Source organism: Bison bison, unplaced genomic scaffold (assembly GCF_000754665.1).
Source record: "Bison bison bison isolate TAMUID 2011002044 unplaced genomic scaffold, Bison_UMD1.0 scf7180017864491, whole genome shotgun sequence".
Taxonomy (NCBI): Eukaryota; Metazoa; Chordata; class Mammalia; order Artiodactyla; family Bovidae; genus Bison; species Bison bison.
Window position 1 is genome coordinate 22,281,248 of NW_011495050.1, and position 23,305 is coordinate 22,304,552.

Sequence of the window (23,305 nt, forward strand, 5' to 3'; positions counted from 1 at the left end):
GGAGTTCACTCAGACTCACGTCCATCGAGTCAGTGATGCCATCCAGCCATCTTATCCTCTGTCGTCCCCTTCTACTCCTGCCCCCAATCCCTCCCAGCATCAGAGTCTTTTCCAATGAGTCAACTCTTCGCATGAGGTGGCCAAAGTACTGGAGTTTAAGCTTTAGCATCATTCCTTCCAAAGAAATCCTAGGACTGCTCTCCTTCAGAATGGACTGGTTGGATCTCCTTGCAGTCCAAGGGACTCTCAAGAGTCTTCTCCAACACCACAGTTCAAAAGCATCAATTCTTCAGCACGCAGCCTTCTTCACAGTCCAACTCTCACATCCATACATGACCACAGGAAAAACCATAGCCTTGACTAGACAGACCTTTGTTGGCAAAGTAATGTCTCTGCTTTTGAATATGCTATCTAGGTTGGTCATAACTTTCCTTCCAAGGAGTAAGCGTCTTTGAATTTCATGGTTGCAGTCATGGTCCAGAGTGATTTTGGAGCCCAGAAAAATAAAGTCTGACACTGTTTCCACTGTTTCCCCATCTATTTGCCATGAAGTGATGGGACCAGATGCCATGATCTTCATTTTCTGAATGTTGAGCTTTAAGCCAACTTTTTCACTCTCCTCTTACTTTCATCAAGAGACTTTTTAGTTCCTCTTCACTTTCTGCCATAAGGGTGGTGTCATCTGCATATCTGAGGTCATTGATATTTCTCCCAGCAATCTTGATTCCAGCTTGTGATTCTTTCAGCCCAGCGTTTCTCATGATGTACTCTGCATAGAAGTTAAATAAGCAGGGTGACAATATACAGCCTTGACGTACTCCTTTTCCTATTTGGAACCAGTCTGTTGTCCCATGTTCAGTTCTAACTGTTGCTTCCTGACCTGCATAAAGATTTCTCAAAAGGCAGGTCAGGTAGTCTGGTATTCCCATCTCTTTCAGAATTTTCCACAGCTTATTGTGATCCACACAGTCAAAGGCTTTGGCAATTTAGGCAATCCCATTTAAGAGGCTTTATTTTGGTCCAGGCATTTGAATATGAAGGAGAAGTGGAGGGAAGGAAATTAACATTTATTAAGAGCTCACTTTGTGTAAGGCATTTGTTTTAGCTTTAATATTTCACTTAAATCTCATGGAAAAAACTCTGAAAGGTAAATAGCGTTGACTCAGATGTTCGGTTGAGGAAATTAAGTCTCCAAGAGATGAGCAGTTTGCCTAAGGTCACTGAATTAGTAAAACACAAAGGGGGAGGGGACAGGAGTCAGCAGCTGAGACTTTAATGTCCAGGTTACCTACACTAGACCAGGTTGATAAACAGACTTCTTTTCACAGGTTCCCTGCTATTCAGGATTGGGAGTTCAATATTTTAGCTGTGTCTCTGGTACAGATCTAGAGATACTTACACAGACTGGGAGAAGGATTCTGACAAGACAGAGGTTTAACGTTGAATACTTGAATGCTTAAATTATGGAAACTCTTCTGCCCCAAACAACCACAGAAACCTGCCTGCTGCACAGATAGCTTCTAATGACTGAACAGTGTCTCATCCATCTCTGACCCCCTCAGGAGTATGCCCAGGTTCTGGCACTGCCAGGGCTCAAGAAAAAAGCTGTCATATTTCCACAGATGAGGTCACCCCAACCCCTGGGATGAATTTTGCTCCTCACCAGGTGAATATAAGGCTAGGCCAGGAGCTCAGTAGCATTCTTCTGTCTCAGCTGTTAGCTTTGGGTGTTCTTGATCAGCACTGGGATCTAGCCTTCCCCTTCAGCTTACAGTAGGTATAACCCTGTCTTGCTTCTTAGACCAGCAGCCTTGTCTTTGAACTCTGCCACACATCAGTTCCTCTCTCTCCAAGAAGATACGAAATATAGCAGGACTTCTCTGATATCAACTCTCGTCTTGTTGAAACCTGCCAGGCTTCCCTCACGCGGTGCTTATGCGCCAAGTCTACTGTAAAGGCCCCCGGACTGTCCCAGATCGCCTAGACTACTTCCGCTGGTCTGGAGAGCTATTAGACCCCAGCTCCTTCTGGTCTAGCCTGTGCTTCCGCGTGATGAAAAGACTTTTGGCGATAATCATTGTAACAGTACTGGTAGTACCCATACTTGTATAGCATTTACTATGTGCCAGGCATTGTTCTATGTGTCTTATAAATATTCATTCCTATAGCCATTACATTATTAATAGCCTCATTTTATTGATGAAAGAAAAGCAAAATAGAAAACCTGAGGTCGAGAGACTACTTTACTTGTCTAAGGTGACACAGCTTGAAAATGGCAGAGCCAGAATCTGAACCCAGGCATTCTGGCTATAGTTCATTCCCATAACCACTCTGCTCTCCTGCCTCTCCAGTGGCAGTGAGAAGATGAAGAACATGTCATTAGTGAATGTACTTTCTAACTTAAATGCTCTGTTTAATACAACTGGCGTAATACTGCTTGCTACCAATGGTTATCAGGCTTAGGATAATTTTTAACTATAAATCTGAACCCTAAAATCAGTTACAAAAAAAGCCCTTTACATGATGCTGAAACATTGATATATGAGTATTTTCATTGTGACTGAAAATACTACAGATGTTCTGCATTTAGGCTAGTCGAACAAGACAGTAGGATTCAAAGACAATGCCACTTTGTTCAGCAAAAATAATCCAAGAATACTGGTAGAGAAGATAATCATGAATATGACTCTGACAGATGGGGAAGCAAATGTGAACATTTAAGAATCAAAGTAGAGTTGCTACGAGGACAGATCTTAGAAGTCTTCATCACAAGGGAAAAAAATGAAAGTAGAGACAGTTGACATTGTGGCAAATTGGATAGTTCTGCACACTCTGGTTTATTTGACAAAATGACACATTTCATTGTTATCAATTCAGAAGGTGAACATCTGATTATATTATAATCAAGAATCTAAATAAGAATTAAATAAGCCTATAATAGGTAGTGTGGACTCCTCTGATTTGTATTATTATTCTGACTTAAATATAGATCAGTCATTAAAAAAAACAAACTGGTTTATATTTATTTATGAGGGGCTGGAGATAAGTGATCAGGACATACCAGAGAGGTGGGCAGTGCAGAGACGATAGGTCCTTGTGGGCCAGAGTAAGATACTGAATTCTGTTCTCAGTATCAGAGGAAGGTTTCAAGTTAGGGGAGTGAGGTAATCTCATCTACATTTTTAAAAGATCACTGTGGTTGCTATTTGAAAAGTGCATTGCAGGGAGTCAAGGATGGGTTCACAGAGACCAATTAGGAAGCTACTGTATTAGGGGATAGAAGATGGTGGCTTGGACTCAAATTGTACCAGTAGAAACACAGAGAAGTAGATGGAATAGGGACATATTTGGCGGTAGAGCTGACAGGACATGTTGATGTGGGAAGTTAGAGAAAAAGAGCAGTCAGGAATGCCTTCAAGTGAATGACTGTGTGATTGAGCAACAGGTCGAAGACTAGGAGAAAAACAAATTTTAGGAGAAATTCAGGTCTGTAGAATTAATAAGTAGAATAATAATACAGTGATATCTGCACTCGAGGAAATGATGGACAACCAACTTTGCACAGAATCATAGGGAATATAATCACTCATTAGATGGCTTTCCTACAAGCCTACCACTGGTCCAGGACCATTTTCAACTCTGGAAATGAAATGAAAATTGTCACCCTTTCCAGCCTTATGGGGGCATATATTATTTCATAGAACAGCTCTAAACATGCTGAAGGGTGTGAGCACGTGCTAGGTTATTCAGAAGATGTGTGGTGGGGGCCTCCCTGGTGGATTAGTGGTAAAGAATCTGACTTCCAATGCAGGGGACATGGCTTTGATCCCTGGTCTGGGAAAATCCCACATGCCCTGGGGCAACTAAACCTGAGCGCCACAACTACTGAGTCAGTGCTCTAGGGCCTGGGAACCACAGCTACTTAGCCCATGCGCTCTATATGTGCTCTGCGACAGGAAAAGCCACCGCAATGAGAAGCCCGCACACTGCAATGAAGAGCAGCCCCCACGCACCGCAACGAGAGAAAAGCCTGTGCCACAGTGAAGATCCACCCCATCCATAAAAGAATAAACCTTAAAATAAAAGAAAAAGAAACTGTGTGGTGAACGCAGTGACACTGCTTGTCCCATTACAGCTGGAGACCATGTAGGCTACAGGTCAAAGAGGAGAGCCAAGAACTCTCAAAACTGCTATGTACCATGAATCTGAATAACTTCATTCCCTTATTTTAACATTTCTAGTGTGCATGTGTCTTGTGTGTATGTGTACATATGTATGTTTGTATGTGCACATACATGTATATTTCTCTGAGACAACTGGCGGAAAAGATAGGTATGCTCCCAATATTTTTCCAAGTATCTGATCAGCACCCTCCCACAGTGTTTTTATTTTGAAATGAAGAGTCATTCCAAACCTGCAGCATGTCACCAAGGTCTGCTGTGCTAATGTCTGGATCCTCGGTGGTGTTGAAGGGCACAGGAGTTATGCGTACAAGGGTGAGCACTCTAGGTTCTGGGTATCTCCATAGCATCATCCCTGGGCTATCTTCGGTTTCATTGTAAAACAAGACTTCATAGACACCAGGCATTTTCAAAGGTTCTGTTAAATGAAAGTATAATTAATTGTATGCTTCTGAAGTGGGACATGTTGGTTCATTACAGCAAGAAAAAATTATGAATATAAAAGAAAAGAATATAAAGAAGCTGTCTGATCATGTTTATATGGTTTAAGAGAGGAACAAATCAAGAATCTTCCCTTAAGAGAGAATGAAAGGCAAAGTACTGTTTTGGTACTGCAGGTATTCTATGCACTTAGTTTTCAAGTGATGTTGAACTGTTATCATTTACCTAATATGGAGGTAAACACACAGTCATAGTGAGGCTATCGCTACTTACCAGCATCCCGTATATACTGAAATAGACCTGTCCGTAGGTCATCTGAACTTTGTTCACTTTTAAATATCTGATTTTTTTCCAAAGGAGATGGCATTTGTGGAACTGCTTCAGAAACTTTCGCTTCAAAATTTCCTTCCTCGTTAAGGTATCCACTGAGTAATTCATGTAGAAGAATTAAGCAATTCAAATGTTCTTGACCCCAGAAAACCTTTAAAATCATATGAAAAATTTTACTGGCTTTAAATACAAATATCTCATGAGGATAATTAGGTACGATCATATTTGAATTAGTTCAAGACTATAATTACATTTAATTACTGATAATAACCAATCTGTAATTTTTAAGCAATTCACTTTTGGGATGAAATTCTATTATTGGGGAAATACATAGAAACAAGAAAATCAAGCAAATCCTATAATGTGTGGGTAGCAATCAATTTTAAATGCTGAATTGATAATAAAATTATGTAGATGAGAGGTAATGTTTATGAATTAACTTAGTTAAGTGGGAAAAGAACATTGAATACAGTATGAGAGAAGCAATGAAGATCCTTTCAGGTCAAAATGTTAATAATAACAGGTTTGTAGAATAGCTTCTATTTTGTCATGAGATTACATGAACACATCCTGCTATTAGGGTTCCTTTCTTTGTACTTTGACTTTCAGAGAAAAAGAGAAGGAAGATGCTCAATGAGCTTGAACTTAAAAGGCTCCCAATTTCAGTGTTTAGTGAGAAAGTACCAACCAACACAGCCCTTGAGAACCAACTGCACAGGAGCTACAGTAGAGTTTCAGAACAAACTCTTGCTACTTCATCTAACAGAGAGGATCACCTTCCCTTTTTCTGCAGGTGAAGACTGTCTATAACAGAAGGATGACCAGTGGGGAATAATGATTAATGTCAGAGGACTTAAACATTTAATAAAGTTGAATTTCTCCAAATATTTCAGGTGAAAGCATTACAACTGTAATTTTCTAGAGAACCAGGTAATACAGAAAAGAAGAAAAGAATATACAAAGGTAGAAAAGAAAAAGCCTATGCTTTGTGGGCAAGTTTTAAACCCTAAGTTTAAGTCCTGCCTCTGGAATTAAGGCATCTCAGAAATGAAGGTAAGAGATATGATACTAAGTCTATTTTTCCCTCATCAATCTTATTTGTATTGAATCTGAAAAAAATAGTGATAGGTGAAAAGTCAAGTTGGCGAGTCAAATACCATGCTCCAGCTCTTAAAATGTCAAGAGGCTTTATAATATAGAGATTATATACTTTGTTTTGCTTTTATTCTTGTTTTTAATGTGGATTTACTTTGCTTCCTTGGAAAAATGGTAATGCAATTAATATTCTTGACAAAACAACACATAAGCACAAGCTTAGTAAATATATGAAGATTTATAACAGATACTAAAAATCTCCAGACCAATATAAAGCAGTAAGTTATTAGGCTCTGCCCACATCGAGCTCTGTGTCAGTAAGAAAACTGGTGAAACAGTGGAGGCAAGACAGCTTATAGATTAAAACAAGAAATCCATATTTAATATGCCTCAACTATTAACAAATTAGTCATTTCCACTTTCTATAACTCTGAATTTCTCAAGCTCTTTAGATCTGTGTCACATTTGGGGGACATCAAATCATACCAAAAAAACCTTCAAATTCTATCCAAATAGAAAATTATCAAGAAATAAATTGGATAACCTCACATATTCTGCACTTGGCTGCAAATCAAATGCATAAAACACTGCAGTGTGAAGTTGTATGTCATGTTAGTCATCAGACAGCATAACAGCTAAACAACATGTCATTAGGAAATGGCTCATGTATTACTGATGACACTGCCTGAGACAGGCTGACTACTTTATAGTAGAAAAGTCTACACATTAGGAAAAAGTTTATTGATTCAGCAATTCCAAACATGTCCTCACAATACTTATACACAAATATTTATAGCAGCATTATTCATAATAGCCAAAAGTGGATGGAATCTAAACGTCCATCAACTGCTGAATGGATAAATAAAATGAGGTACATCAATACAGTGGAATATTATTTGGTTGTAAAAAGAATAAAGTACTGGCACCTGCAGAAACATGAATGAACCTTGAAAACATTATGCTAAGTGAAAGAAGCTATTCACAAAAGACCGCATTTCATATGATTCCATTTATATGAAATGTCCAGAAGAGTCAGAGACAGAAAATAGTGGTCACCTAGTTCTGGGGAGGGGATCAGAGGATGATGGGGAGTGTGAATGGTTGAAGGGTTTTGCAAGTAGGTGTGTGAGAATATTTTAAAATGGATTGTTGTGATGACCACGTGACTCTGTGAATACATTAAAAAAATCACTGAATGCTATACTCTAATTAGGTGAATTGTATGGTTTGTGAATTATGTTTCAATAAAGCTGTTAAAAAAGTTTAGTAAGACACCAATCCGACAATACCCTTTCTCACCACACTAAGTTTAAAATTTAATGAAACAGTTCAAAAAAATGAACAAAGGCTAGTTTAAAACTTGTGGGAAAAAATGGGGCCAATCCCCACAGACCTGTAGCAGACCTCCTCTTAAATCAATGGATATTTTTGGTATGGACTGTTCTGGGCCTGGATCGCCACTGTGTTTACACCACTTAGCTTCCAAATTGGCAGTAGCACAACACGGTCCTATTAGAATCCGACTTCTTTCTTTGAGACACGTTTTAAGGAGAAAATCATTTACGCTGAGTAGAAAAGATGACCCAAGAATCACACCTAGAGGGTAAAAAAAAAGAAGAGATGGAGAGAGGTAGATAATGTAAGTCTTCCTTGTCAAGAAAAAAAGTATGATTGGGCAAGAATTATCTGTATTTTTTAAGAGTGTCAACTCATCCTTTGTCAGAGTTTTCTTTTCAGTTGGCTTTTCCCCACAGTTTCATGCCATTTATATAGAATTCTAGCTATGAAGCAGGTATACCTTATTCACATTCCTAACAAAGCAATATTTGCCAAAACATTATGACTTTTTCCATGTGTGAGCATTTTAAGTTTTATGAGTAGAGACATTTTCATTAAACTGTGCAAGTTTTTCAAACAACTACATTAAGAATGAGAACAGCTGCTTCATTTGTCTATTGTTAACATGATGGGAGAGGGCAATTTTCTGTGATTTCTTAGAGTAACAGAGTACAGTATATTACTTTGCTAGACACTCAAGTTTTTGACTGGCCCATGTTAAAATTCAAAACAATCAAAATATATAACATGTGTTTTCTAAAAAATTTAGTTTAATCCAAACTTCACACATCATAACCACTTGAAGTTTACAAAGTTTTAAAAACAGATAGTGGCAGGTTAGATTTATGGGAAAAACTATATGCTATAGTTCAAAGTAAATATATCCAGAAAAGGAATACACTTTAAAATGGAGCTTTTCTTTTGAACTTAACTAGAAGTGTAGATCAAAACCTTTTCATAAAACCAATGGCACACTTTAAGATATTTGGATGAAAAGTCAGAGTGGTGGGTTAATTTTCCCCTAAGGAGTCCATATTCTGAATTGTCATTGTGAATATTGAATTTCACCAGACCACATTTGTAATGTCTATGGCTTATTTTTCTAATGATATTTGATCCTTAAAAGAGATGAAAGATTAAAAAACACCTTAGACCCACAGTATACATGTTTCAAAGTACAATACCCACATTGGCTTTTTTAATTCTGTGGAGACTTGAAAACTGCATATATGTTGTATGTTCCTACTTTAGAAATAAGACACACCGTGCAACTTCTAATCTTCCACGGAAGACAATCGTATTCACAAGAATGTTAGGGTTAAAGACTTTCGTTAAAAATCGTGACGGTGGAAATCAATTTCTTAAATTTGTTCATCAAATGTATTGTGGCAATAAGACTTCTGTTTCACTTACATAATTTTCTATACTTCGCTTAAAAAAAATAGAACAGTAAATTAAAAAATTCAGAACAGGCCCTCGAATACACAAGAATCAACAATCATCTTTATTAACGGAGAGATAGAATGACTTCTGATTTACCTGCATTATATTTCCTAAAATATTTAATTCTCAACAGTAAGTACTTGCTAAATGAAACATATCAATTTCTTATTCAGAAATTTGTCATAATGGGATTATAAAGGTAGGGCTTAATTGAGTACAATCATCTAGCAAATGAGCATTAAAGGAATGTCAGAATTACAATACCCATTATTCTCAAATATGAATACATTGATCTTCATACTACCCTACAATGAAATATCCCATTATCTGGTGGAGAATTCCATGGACAGAGGAGCCTGGCAGACTACAGTCCAGGGGGTCATCACAAACAGTAGGACACAACTGAGCAACTAACAACAACAATCTTAATGTGAATGCTCTATTGGTCCCTCACACAGGAAGTGTTAAAGGTCTTCTAGGTTTTTAAATCTTAGTGTTTATCATTCTTATCAGGCACCTGGATTGGATAAATCTGGGGCCCACTTTGAGGGCTCACTCTTAGATATGTTTCTAACACTTATCAATTTCTATATCACTCTATTCTTCTAAAGTCCTTCTTCTGATCCAGGATCCAATCTAGAATCCTTAGTTTTCTTTAATTAGTGACAGATCCTCTAGTTTTTTCTTGTCTTTCATGACCTTGATTCTCTTAAACAGTCCAGGCCATTATCTTGCAGAATATCTCTCAATTTGGATTTACCTGGTGTTTTCTCATTAGAATGAGGTTATGCATTTTTGGCAAGAATACAAGAGAAGTGATATCTTTCTCAGCGCATCATAGTGGAGCGATACTGATGTTTTACTACCTGCTGGTAATATTAATCTTCATAACATAGCTAAAGTGGTGTCTATCAGGTTTCACCACTGTTGTTTTTCCATATGTAAATAATAATTATCTTGTGGAGAGGTATCTGGAGATTATCCATGTATCCTCTTTTACATCAAACTTTCAGTCACTAAGTTAGTAGCATTCATCAATGGTGCTTGCTTGCAACAGTTATCACTGTGGGGTCTGGTAATGTTAATCTTCAATTTCTCTTATTCTTCTACATTTATTAGCTAATTCCCTGGTGGCTTAGATGGTAAAGCGTCTGCCTACAATGCGGGAGACCCAGGTTCAATCCCTGGGTCGGGAACATCTCCTGGAGAAGGAAATAGCAACCCACTCCAGTACTCTTGCCTGAAAATCCCATGGACAGAGAAGCCAGGTAGGCTACAATCCATGGGGTCGCAAAGAGTCAGACACAACTGAGCGACTTCACTTTCACTTTCATTCTACAGTAAAAAGAGCTGTCCCTTCTACCCTCTTTATTAGTTCAATTATTTATTTATACCAGTATGGATTCATGAATATCAATTTTATGAGCACTAATCTAATACTTTCATTATTTTACTTTGTTACTTAAATTTTTGGCCATTGGGAATCCCTTCAAGTTGATTCCCATGTCATTCTGATATATCCCTATCATTTTTTGATAACTTCTTTATTTTCTGGCCACAAGATGTTTCAGGCTCAATAGTATTTTTTTCCCCATCCCATCTCTAGCATTAGTCATTTCTGCAGAGTTTTGATTTCTTTTGCTAAAGAACGGTAGCTAGAAACCAAAATCTGGGTGGTAGGTACGCTCATTGCTGCTAAGGTGTCACTGCTCCTAGAGCCTTTCAGCAGAGTGGGCTAAGAAGTATATGTATGTTTACTGCACATGTATACACACCATCAATATTTCTGTATCAGTAAATACATTAAATGAATTCATACTGATACCTCTAGTTCTAATCCAAAACCACAGAATTTGGTTTCTAGCCTATTCTCTCTTTTTTTAACTCTTTATTTTGTATTAGCGTGTAGTCAATTACAAACAATGTTGTGATGGTTTCACGTGAACAGCAACGGGACTCAGTCATACATATACATGTATCCATTTTCCCTCAAACAGCCAGGGTGCCACATAAAATTGAGCAGAGGTCCTGTGCTATTCAGTACATCCTTGTCGGTTATCCACTTTAAATGCATAGTCCCTTTTTTTATTTGTAATCTCTTCCTATGATAGTGAGAAACCTGCAGAGTACTCCTTCAGATGTACTCATTTCTAATCATCCCCAAAACATCACTTGGAGAGAGTGGTCAAAATTAAAGCAAAAGAACTCAGACAGACATAAAGGACAACTTTATTAAAGCAAAGGTAATCATCTAAAAAAAAAAAAAAAGACTATCAAAAGGAAGGGCTGATATTTATCCCTGAAAGTCTAAGAATGGGCTTGACAACATTTTGTCTGGAGCATACAGATGAATATTGCCTTTCTCACTCTCTCTACAGCACTTTTCATTTATACAAAGATATTTGTAAGTACATAAAATTTTCTTTGTAGAAGTAACTTCATACATATATACAGAATTTGAACCTTACTAGTTATTTCTAATATGTAGCAATGATCTCAAAATACTGATACTATACTGTCTAAATTAGTTTCTGTGGTTTTGCCTTAAAAAAAGAGTAGAACTGGAATGACAAAATTTACTGGAATGACAAAATGTATTCCTCAGAAAGTGCCTACCTCTTCTCAAAGAATGCAGTGTTGGTGGAAGGTTTTTCTTAATTCCCTAACATTACACAACTAGAAGTATTTATTGCTAGAGTGAGGAGGGGATGTAAGAAAAAATTCTAGACTTGCATTTTTACATTAAAAAAATCGAAATGTTGACAGCCTTTGTGTTACTGTGTATGCTGCTGAACACATGAACATTTTCCTACTGTCATACAAATTCTATTCTTTTTTGCTCAGGTAGAGAGAACAAGACACCTAGAATTCCTGGGCAAGTAAAGATAAAGGTAGGGGACTGAGATCTTGGGAAAATGGCCCAGATATAGTGAATGAACGGCCAGGCAAACATGTGGGAACCTGAAACAGGAAGAAAGGGGGATCAGACTCAGGAGCACACTGAGGAAGGAGGGAAGAGACACACTACGACTGAAATTCAAGAGACTGTGCAGTTGAGTCAGGTGCTGACCCAGCTGCAGCTATATTTCAGCAATGGCAGAATTTGATAACTGGTTTTCTACAAAGTAGACTCGTAGGGCTAGGAACCTGCTGAACTTTCTAGATTTTCAGCTTTGAGTCTCACTGGAGTTTGATCTGGTTCAAGAATGAACATGAGATTTAATGAAAAACAGTGAGGCTCAGCTGGTAAAGAATCTGCCTGCAACACAGCAGAAAAGGGAGATGTGGGTTCAATCCCTGGGTTGGGAAGATCCCCTGGAGGAGGAAATGGCAACCCGCGTGTGTGCACGCACACACACACACACACACACACAGTGAGGCACAATACTTTGGGGAAAGAAACCGTTTCTCTTGCTTTCCGGTTTTGAAGTCAAGAAAATGAAGGCTGCTGGCAGCCACCTTGTGCAGGATATTTCAGTGAACTTCTTTACTATCATGGCTTTAAGGATAATTTCTTAGGACATTATCCATAACTATGCCTCATTTCTTAAATAAGTGCTACTCCCATGCTTCTAACTTGTCTATAGAGAATTTGGATATCCTGGAAAACTTCTAACTTGATATTTATGCAGGTATGTATTTGTCACTGAACCAAAATTTACTGGTTATCTACCATACAGTGGGGTATACACAAAGATAAAGTGAATGATTTGCCATTCTCTTTTACATCACAAGATATTGCCATTTGTTAGCCTCAAGCCTCAATTTGTCAGCTTCAAGTTCTGAGATCTCATTGAGAGGGGAAAAAAAAAGACAATCAACAATATGTATAATATTGACTCCGTTAAGCAAGGGAACTGTTGAAAAACACAAATACTTCCCTATTATCATACAAATACTTTGTTTTTGCTTTTTATTCATTTTATCTGCTGTCTGTTCTTTCACTCTAAATCAAATATGTAATTGAACACCTTTTTTGTAAGGCCCTGTTATTTTCTTTCCCTCTTCATTTCCCCTCCCTCTATTCTTACTTTTTCTAATCCTTTACAGTCTGTACATACATACGTACTGAGTCATTTCAGTCATGTCTGACTCTTTGCTACCCTATGGACTGCAGCCTGCCAGGCTCCTCTGTGCATGGGATTCTGTAGGCAAGAATACTGGAGTGGGTGGCCATGTCCTCCTCCAGGGGATCTTCTTGACTGAGGGATTGAACCTGCATCTCTTAATTCTCCTGCATTGGCAGGTGGGTTCTTTACCAGGAGCACCACCTGGGAAGCCCCTCCAGCCTATTTCTCAAGTCCACCAGCACTGATCATGAGTTTGAACTCACAGAGGATACTGAGAATTAAGACGCTAATGTTGACAGTGAGGATGTAGGAACAGGCATTGCCTAAAGGCGTTATGCAAACACATGACCTGTAGACATAAATGTGCCCTACCTGGTCCCTTCTGTCTCCTTTCTTCTCTTTCATGTCTTACACCTACAAGGAAATTAGGTGTGGTTTACTCTTGAAACTTAAGCAAGTAATTTAACTTATCCCCACGTGCCTACCTATCCACTACACCTGCTACACACACCAAAGCTGTGGCTTTGCTCCTCGATGAGGAGATCCAGTTACTTGTGGGATCACAGAAAGGTTAACCCACAAGTACCGTTTTTTAAGTTTAAAATAGAGCCTCCATTTCCTTCTGAACATTTCCTGCTACATTTTTAAAAAGCTACAATAAAATAAGAGAAAAATATATTAGTTCAAGTGGTTTTAATCTTAGTGTAAATGACCAGTAATAAGAGATTATGGTGATCACTTCATAAGAAAGAGTGGTGATAAATTTCACAGAGTCATTTATAAATGCTAAACCAAAGTTCACACTTTTACCACAAAATATGAAAATAATCCCTGGGACTCAAGACAGGGTTATTAATTCTCCTTTCCCCTTTCTTTTACTCTGTGAGAAGCTGGCCTACGGGACATCATCCCTTCCTTTTTGTTTTCTTTGTTTTTTTCCATCAGGAAACATACTAAATATCTTTCTTGGGATGAAATGAATCTTATTTTATATTATCACCACACATATAAACCCAAAGCCACAAAGAATACTCAGAGTTCATTTAAGATGGATACTTATCCATTCAAAATCTGGAATAAATGGCAACAGAAAGTGAGTTAAAGGCATGTGTTAATCTTCTTCCTAATGGACTAATGCAAGGTGGGACAAAATGACTACAAGTAAAAATAATAAACAAACAAACAAACCCACCAAACTTCTTAGCATTGAAACACTGGAAAAAGTTGAATAAATGTGGAAGTTTTACCACTCCCCTGCACCTGTGTGCATGTTCACATATAGCAAATATGACAAGATGCTAACGTTTGTTCTAGCTCAAGAGTATATAGGCTTTTGATGTGTTATCTTTACATTTTCCATACTTTTAATTTTCCCGTAAATTTCCAAAAATAATGAGAAAAGAAAATAAAGAAATATGCTGCAAAATTATAAGATTTAGAATGATCATAAAATTTAAAAGCATGAATATTTTAAAAAACATGGATATTGTTAAAGCTATTTATGCAATCACTGATCAGGTCATTTTGTAAAATTTAATTTTGAAATAATTCCAGGCTTTCAGCAAAATTGATGTCTTTCATTTAGTTTCCCTTACTGTTAACAACTCATATAAACTATAGTACTATTCTCAAAAGCCAAAAAATTAATACTGATACAACACTACTAATAAACCTTATATAAATTTCACCAGTTTCTCCCTTCATGTCCTGTTCTTGTCCCAGGATACAACCCAGGATCCTGTCTTGCTTTCTGCAACTGTGGGATCAGGTCATTTTTGACCAAACATATCCCCTCTTCTCTCTACCTCCTTACATTCAATAGAATACTTCTCTGCCTGACTCTTCCACTGGCCTTGTCCAAAGATCTGTATTTATATATTTAATTTCAGTTGTAGCAAACTAATGGCAGATACTTAATTAAAGTAAATGAGGTGTATCAACACGGAGAAGTTAATTTCAGAACCAACTGGTGTGATAAACAGAAATAATCTTGGTTTGTTTGCATATTGACATACTTTTTCATTGAATGTAAAAATTCAGTTCAAGGAACAAATAAGTTTCCTGACCTTTAAAATACTCCTTCAGAAGACTAATAAATGCAAACCACTTGCTTTGGAGAATGTTTACAAAATGCTGCCAGCCCTACATTGTCAATCTCTGCTAGATCTTTAGCAAGGCGCCTACTATCTACATGCTGACTGTGCAAAGTGTGGTCTATATCAGGCTTCTGTACATCAACAGAAAGAGTACTCAGTGATGACATGTGCTAGCAAAGCATATCCAGGTATTTTTATCCAGCTGGAAATAATCTACGGTTACTAGAAAATCAGCAAGCATTGTTAGATACATCCAGAAGTCAATTTGCATAATAGTGAAGCATGAGGATTACTCAGAAAGTGAGAAAGGAAAAATTTTTTAAGTGATTAGATGACTAGGAAAAAAATTCTGTAAGTCTGGTCCACGAAAGAAGATGATTAGAAATCTTTTCATTTCTAGTTCCTTCAACTAATTATGTTGAAGCATAAAAAAAAAAAAAAAAAAAAAAAAAAAACCGGCACTTGAGAATTTTTTTTTTTTGGCTGCACCATGTGACATCTTAGTTCCCTGACCAGGGATCAAACCTGTGCACCCTGCAGTGGAAACACGGAGTCTTAACCACTGGACTGCCAGGGAAATCCTTGCACTTGGGTATTCTAACCATGAAAATAGCTGGTTTTTCCCCTCTTGATCAGAATAGGTAAGTGGTTCAGATCTTATTTAATTACATCCTATTTTGTAATATGCCTATATCTGTATCTGTTATTAAAGTTGTAATATAGGACAAGATTAAGGTATGAAACAAAATATAGCAAAACTGTTAAGAGAACTACATGGACACCACTGTTTAAGCTGCAGGGATGTTGTTCCCAACAAAGTTACTAAAAAGCCTAGCTCTCAAAATGAAAGTCCGGTTGGCTAGTCGACCTGCTAACACATATCCCTTCTCTGAAGCACCTGATGGTTTCCCATTGGTGAGATTTCCAGGAACTCTCATCTAGGCCTCATAAATAAGTAAAAGCTGGAACTTCTAGTCTAATCCAAACGTATTCTCTGGACATGAAAAAATGATAAGCAGCAGGAAAAGATTTTATTTTTTTTTTCACATAAAGAAAGGCAGAAAGGCTATTTATACTTAGCCTGGGAAAGGCTACCCACTCTAGTATTTTGGCCTGGAGAATTCCATGGACTTTATTTATAGTCCATGGGGTTGCAAAGAATCGGACATGACTTTGACTTTCACTTGTCTGGAAAAGGTATTTTTTTGAGAAATGTTTTAGAACTCTTGGATCCTAGAAAAACTAAACTGAACATACCAAAGGAAAATGCTGGATATGCTTTGCCCCTTTCTTCCCCTCCAATCTGCCACCATGCTTGCTGTTTTTACAGTGGTGTCAGTTTGTTAGGGAAGTAAAACTTCACTGGATCATGTAGCTTTACTTAAAAAAAAGCAGACTAAGAAATCTGTGCATACTGGAAAGTGTGTAACAACCTGCTTATAGAGGAAAGAATAACTGTAAATATATACTTTGAAAGTTTCTTAGATGAACACAGTAGCTAGTTAACTTAATGAGGAAACTGCTGGTGGATTAATTTTTTTTAAGTCAGTCACATGAATAGAAAAACTGATATCAAAACACTGTTGAAAACAAAATGGCTTCCTAAGCAATTCACTGCAATGGCTTAGAAACCGATATTCATCTACGTGATCCAGGTTTTTAAAGACTGGTTTAATAGAAACCAGAAGCTAGGAGATGTGTTATCGCTCCCCGTGCACCCTGGAGAACCCCTGGACAAATCACTTAATCTCAGCATCCTTAAGTAAGGGAGTTCAGACTAGCTCAATGGGCCTCAACCTAGGGTTCTCTGATACGCAAGGAATCCCATATAGTAATGCTGGTCCATGAGGGATGTTCAGTATTTCAAAAATCCTCAAAGAAACTTAAATGAATTTGTTGGAGACAGGACTGAGATATACTAAGTTTTTTGGTTACAGTCATATCAACTCGGTACAGTCAAGTTAGCTATTTTATCCTAAATACAGCATGTGTGGATGATGGAGCTGGATAAAAAGTGTTCCTGATAAAGGAGAGGATGATCTCTCAGACAGTTTTCAGCTCTAAAATTAAATGCTCTACGACCTCAGCATTCATGGGGTATGACTGAAGTGAAGGGTCATGGGAGAGTGAAGGGGAGGAAGATACAAAAACACAAATATTTATTGAGGAATTTAATAAATTTGTGCCAAGGAATGTGTGGAGTACTGTGTGTACATTATCTCACTTAATCCGCTCAACAGCCCTGTGGATTAAGTGTTTTTGCCTTTATTTTGGAAATGAGCTGTGTTGTAACTTTTACCAGGATCAACTGCCAGCAAGTAGCAGGGCTGGGATTAAGACTGTCTGCCTCTTTCCAGCACCATGTTGCTTTATAAAAACTACTGCTGTTAGCTAGCTCTTAGTAATTTCATTTTTCCAATTGGTAACAGGGTTGGCAATAAATGCTTTTTCCTGTCCCCTCTCTCTTGCTTGGTCTCGGTACCTTAGGCCAACATAGCCTACAGGTCCAGGGGCCCAGCCAGAGAGCAAAAGAACATCTAAGATGTGTCTTCAGTCACTCATCGCTGGCAGGGTTGCTATGCCAAAAACTTTCCTAGCAAACAGCCTTCTGGCTTATGTGGATGAGAAGGCAATTTGCTGTGACCACAGGCAAAACTAAATACTGTCACAAATTCAGTGGAGTGGGAGAAGAGTAACTTCTAACCCTCTTCTTTTCCCACAGTTCCAGTGCTATGGGCGACAATAATTCTGGTCCATTTCACCTAATACTAACTTATAAGGTGCCACTGTTAGGATGCAAAGGAAACATTATTAAGAAAGAGATGTCTAGTATCTAATTACTAGGACCGGAAACTTTCTTCTCCAATAGCATTTGCACAGTGAGATATCCTTCTGTTAATTAACAGAATTTTTGTTGTCTCAAACACCCTTTTCCCTCCTGTCCAAGAAACACTGTTTTAATATGTGTATATGAGAAATTTTTATTAGTTGTCCCCTTTACTCCCTCAAATATATCTAAATCTAGAAGAATGGTTCTTTATCATATCTTTGTTAAAGCTAGGAGAAGAAATAAAAAGCAGTGTTTTTTTTAAAAAGTATTTTTTTTCCTATAGTACATAAGACGCACAAAGTTTAGTGTGATGGGACACACTTCTAAAATACATAACCCGAGGCCAACAGTTTTCTAGAATCTAGATTAAGTTTGGGATTTAACTAAAAACAATAGGGAGGAAGACTACTACCTGAAGACAAGATCTGAAGGTGAACCTACTTGGAAGAGTATAATAACTATGCCAGATTTCTCATTAGAAGGGAGCAGAGCCTTACGAAGACTCCACATTCCCCAAGAAAACCATATTTACACAATTAACAATTCTTTTGTTGAAAAAAAAAAGCTTTCCTTATTGCATGCGGACACATGTGGGCTGTGTAAAAATATAAGAGATGTGTAACCCACGGTAAACACAAAGTAATGATCTTAAACAGGCCAAATCCTTGAACTCGTCATTAATAAATGTCTCTCCTGCATTCAGCTACCCGGGCTGCTGGGAGCCTGTTTTCTTCAAGTACTTCAAACACGGAAATCCAGGAACATTTATTATTTTAATCCATTACAGGCAGTGCTTGATTTAACTTTATTGGTTGTGGTGGTGGTAGTGGTTATAAGTGGGGGTATAGCAATGTTCTTTTACACATCATTTCAAAAGGGCTTAATTATATTTTATAGTTTGGGCCAGGAATTCTGCTTGTTTTTTTTGTCTAACAAGGTTCAAATGGAGTTCAGGTCGGTGATTAATCAGAAGAAAAAGTCGGAGATGGCTATCTGTCTGAGATGAGCTCATCTCCGTCTATGAAAGGCTGGGCAGGTACATGGTGTTCGCTGCGCCACAGCCCATGAGCATGCTCAGACATCTGAAGATGGCTGCTCATGGGACGAATTTTACTTTTCAGGCAGCCTGGAAATGAACACATCAGAAATCTCACCCAGTGGTTTTCTTCTAAATTTCTGAAGTTACTATCCTAAGGTATTTAAAGGCTTCCCATTAAAATCCAAAGCAGTAAACTTAGTAACCTCACAGCACTAAAAAAAGTGTACCTGAATAACAAAAATCACACGACAATAAAAAAAATAAACACATAAACCCTTTAGCAGAAAAATTTTAAATATTCCAAATGAAAGATGTCAACTTCATATAATTTGGTTAAGCAAAATAAAAAAATATGACTATAGAAATATGCCTGAACATCATATATCTACTAGTAAGTTTTTTTTTTAATATCATGAGGGGGTGAAAAAAGATAATTTCTAATATAGCAGTACTAACATTATTTATTATTGTCCAAAATTCTATCTAATCATATATTATTGATAACAATTACAGCCAAGAGAATAAAATCTGTATGTTGGGATTTCTTTTCCATTGCATATAATTTCTAAGAGAGAGGACAAAAAAACTACTCACCAAGAGACTTAGGCATTTACCTTTTTTATTTCCCACTGTATTAGAGGAAAAAATAATGGGACATTATTTGGAAAAAAAAGTTATGAGAACTTTACTTTTTCCACATATTTCCCATTCAATTTTTAGAACATCCTATGGGTTTGTGAATGTCTCAGTAGGTGACCATTATGCACAGAAAAATCATCATTGAAAAAAAATCAGTAATTCACAGGTAATTTAAGAGCAAAAAAAGGAGGACAGGCCAGTTCATCAGTAGCAACTTTGAACCTTGTTATAAAGTAATAGGAGGGAATCTGACCAGGATTAATAGTGGTCCTCAGTGCTGGGATGAGGGGTGTCAGGTTTCACAGACTCTAGGCCATCTGTTCTGCCTGCCTACATTTTACTTCTGCAAAACCATAAACGTACCTCTACCTCAGGGACTATAGAGAGGCATTAGAATTCTTCTGCTTTTCATTATCACAAGATTCAGTAACTCATTTCATTGTCAAGATAATCCCCTTTTACTCTTTCTTTTGCGCTTGCTGGGTATGCCAAAATGACAAATAAAACCCCAGATGTTACAGACCCAATGAGGTCTCCACCTTTCCTTGAGTGTTGGGTTTAAGCTACTTGAGACACGGTGTCAAATATGACAGGACCCTGATGCCCACACCCAATATTCATTAAGGTTTGTTAGTGATTTGTATAGCTGTCTACAAGCTGTACTTCCACTTCAATCCTCAGTGGCTGTTTAAAAGTTAAGTGTGTCCTCTGGCTTTAACTGTTGAAGAATTCATTTCCTATTGTTCAGGCATTGGAAAAAGATGCTATTTCTTTCTAAAAGTAACAAAAATCTTTGGGGTGTTGTAAATGGCTTGTTATTGCAATATATTATTTTAGGTAGTCATATTTAATTTAATGTTTTATTTCCCCTCAGGCTTACTTGCATTTCTGCAGCATCCACTGGCTATGACAACGCCTTAGGAGATTGTCCTCAGGAGAGTCAGTTGACTCTGGAATGAAAAGCTGGAGCTCCGCTCTGTATCAATTAATGACCTAGTTTCACTTTTCAGGACATGAAAAGGAGCTTTAGTTCTTTACATTTTTATTAGTCCTGAATGCAGTGAACATGAGAAGAGGCATTTGTACCCGTGAAGAATAATGTGGTTATGCTTGCTTGCTTTCTACGTTTTGTTTATACACAAAGATAAGTACATATGGATGACAGAGGCTGGGGTAGTGAAAGTTATTTAAACCACAGTTCTTTGACTAGGAATTCAACTTATTGCTTTCTGCATGGATGAAAGTCCCCTAAGTCCCTATGGAAAGGGGATTTTTGCAATTTTTCCTTGATTCGGACTAACATGCCAGCCAAGATGGCCTCACTCAGGCTCTTCCCCAGCCCTCTGTGCCACCTAACTTGTTCATACCCTATTCTCCCTTTTCCTCATCTACAGGGAGCTTGCTAATAGACATGCCCCTAAGAAAGAGCAAGGCAGCTTAAAGCCCAGCTATTTCACAGCCTGAATTGTGTACCCTTGTTTGCCGAAATCTAAGAAGTGCCGCCCTAATAGAGCCATAATTTACTCTGACAAGGAGAGCTAAAGTCTGCAGCTCACTCTCCACCCTGCCTGTGCAAAGTTCTATACTGTTGGTTCGGAATTTATAGCTATATACTTAAGGTTTCTCCAAAACGCCATACTTCAAACAGCAAAAAAGACGAGATGTGTGTGTGTGTATGGGGCGGAGGGTGGGGGGGGGGGGTTGTTATATTTTTTTAAGAAGAACATACTACAGAATGGGCCAGATTTAATGGACAGTAAAAGAAATGTCTGCCTTAAAATGTTTCAGGAAATAAGATAAAAATTTAAAACAAGATTAATTTCGTTATCAGTAACATAATCATAGAAAATTTTGCAGCATTATACACAATCATAGAAATTTTGGGGATTATACACCAATTTAAAAAAATACAAGCATTACATCTTGTATGTAAAGTTCTAAAATCAGAACTTTAGGGCCATTTTACCAAAGACACATGGGAGAATATAAGTATTCTAGCAGAAATATGAGTTGGGTTATTATAAGTCACTGCTACACTAGCATCTGTAGAATGGAATTTTAAAAAACCCACGTCCCTTGAAACTCGGATAGTTTAGGGCCACGGAATAGTACAGAAAGCTAAGAAGAACTCACAGACTTTCTTTTAAAGTGGAAAATATTTAACCATTTCATTCTGTTTCAAATGATGAAAACATTTCAGAGAATAATCTGTACATATTTTGTTGTAAAAACCAGTAAATGAACATAAAAGCATTTCAGATTTAAACGTACTGAGAATGTCGTGGGGGAGAACATTAACTTTTCTCTCTCATTCTTTTATTATTTCCTTTCTGCACACACTTCCCATAAGCTTATGACGGTTTAGATGATTAAAAAAAAATATAATCATCAGGCAAACTCAAATATTTTTTGTACTTCTCACAAGTGAAGAAACATGCCTACGACACATTCCCAATTGTGTTTCTCTAAATATTACTTAGAATGTAAGATTCCTCTAGCATTACAAATCTATTTCAGCTCCTAAATTAAAACTCATCTGGAAAGGACTGTTTTACCCTGTTTATATAACATTGTCACATAAAGAGTGTTAAAAAAAATATTTCACTAAAAATAGCTTGCGTAAGTTAGGGATTAGAGTAGTTTCTGCTGCTATAATTGTTCCTTTGTAGTTTTTTCCATGATGTTTTTGCACAGTGTTTTTGACTGTGTTTATTAAAGTCAGCACATCAAAAAGGATCAAAGAGAAAGTGAGTGAGAACCAAAGAAACCCCAAGTGTGCTGTCTCATTGGGGAGTTATGCAGATTCGCATAAACAAGTGCAAATTGTTGAGGTTTTAATGAAAATTTTCTACAATTATTTTATCTTAAGTCATTCTATACAATAACATCTGTACAGCAGATGGCTATGCTGTACCAAAGCAATGCTCCTTTTTCTTTCTCTGTTTAATAGTACATCTGAGATGACTACTTTTGTCACTGTGCTCAATTTGGTTCAGCAAATAATTTGAAAAGTGCAGCTGCTGCAGATGGTCACAATAGTTATATAAACTGTAAAATCAAAGACACAGTTAAGTATTTCTGTATTAGATTCAAACTATAAAAATCTGACATTAACTCCATTGGGCTCAAAGATACACTATTAAAACTTTTGGTTGCGTACAGAACGATGTCACTGGAAAATACAAAAAGAAATACGACTACTGGTAGGACATTTTTTTTTGGCTGGAAAATACTTTTTACAACTTACCAAAAATAAACCTTGAATATATATTTGCATATATTTCATCCAAGTTGCAAAGCATGAATTTTTAAGATAGGTAAATATACAATTAAATGAATGTTCAGAGCTTAAATTATATTTCACTTCTTAAAAATTTTCCTTGGTAGAAAATCAATGTCTGAAAAATACACAGTAATCTCTTAATTATAATTTCCTAGAAATCAACCTACAACAATAACTAGAGCTTTCAATCTCACTTCATTTAATCATAATTTATTATTATTTTGCCAACTTTGTTTTCTTTTTTTTTTCGAGCATGCCATCACATTAAGCAGAAATGTAGATAAAACAGATTTGGTGTTTGTTACACTCATACTAAAACTATTTCTATCCATATTAATTAAATGGCTAACTTCAATCTGATTGATTTGTTGATGCAAGTAACTACTTAAGAACATTTGCTGCACACTACAGATTATAGTTATATAAAGTATTTCTTAGTCAAGGGTCTAGTTTCTACTGCATTTAACTAGATTTAAGAGTTATAACTATAAAAAGAATGGGGTACTAAAGGGAAAAACAA

The 23,305-nt window shown here is 37.1% G+C and overlaps 1 protein-coding gene across 7 annotated transcripts in view; it reads right to left on the reverse strand.

Annotated features, from left to right (window-relative positions):
- Positions 1–23,305, reverse strand: part of VPS13B (vacuolar protein sorting 13 homolog B (yeast)) — an 805,833-nt gene that overhangs the window by 157,633 nt on the left and 624,895 nt on the right. For all 7 annotated transcript variants that reach the window (XM_010863525.1, XM_010863528.1, XM_010863522.1 and 4 more), the window contains exons 37-39: positions 7,441–7,643; positions 4,896–5,103; positions 4,415–4,599 (exon numbers count right to left, since the gene is read on the reverse strand). In XM_010863525.1, the coding sequence (XP_010861827.1) occupies positions 4,415–4,599; positions 4,896–5,103; positions 7,441–7,643 (596 nt within the window). The remainder of the gene's footprint in view (positions 1–4,414; positions 4,600–4,895; positions 5,104–7,440; positions 7,644–23,305) is intronic.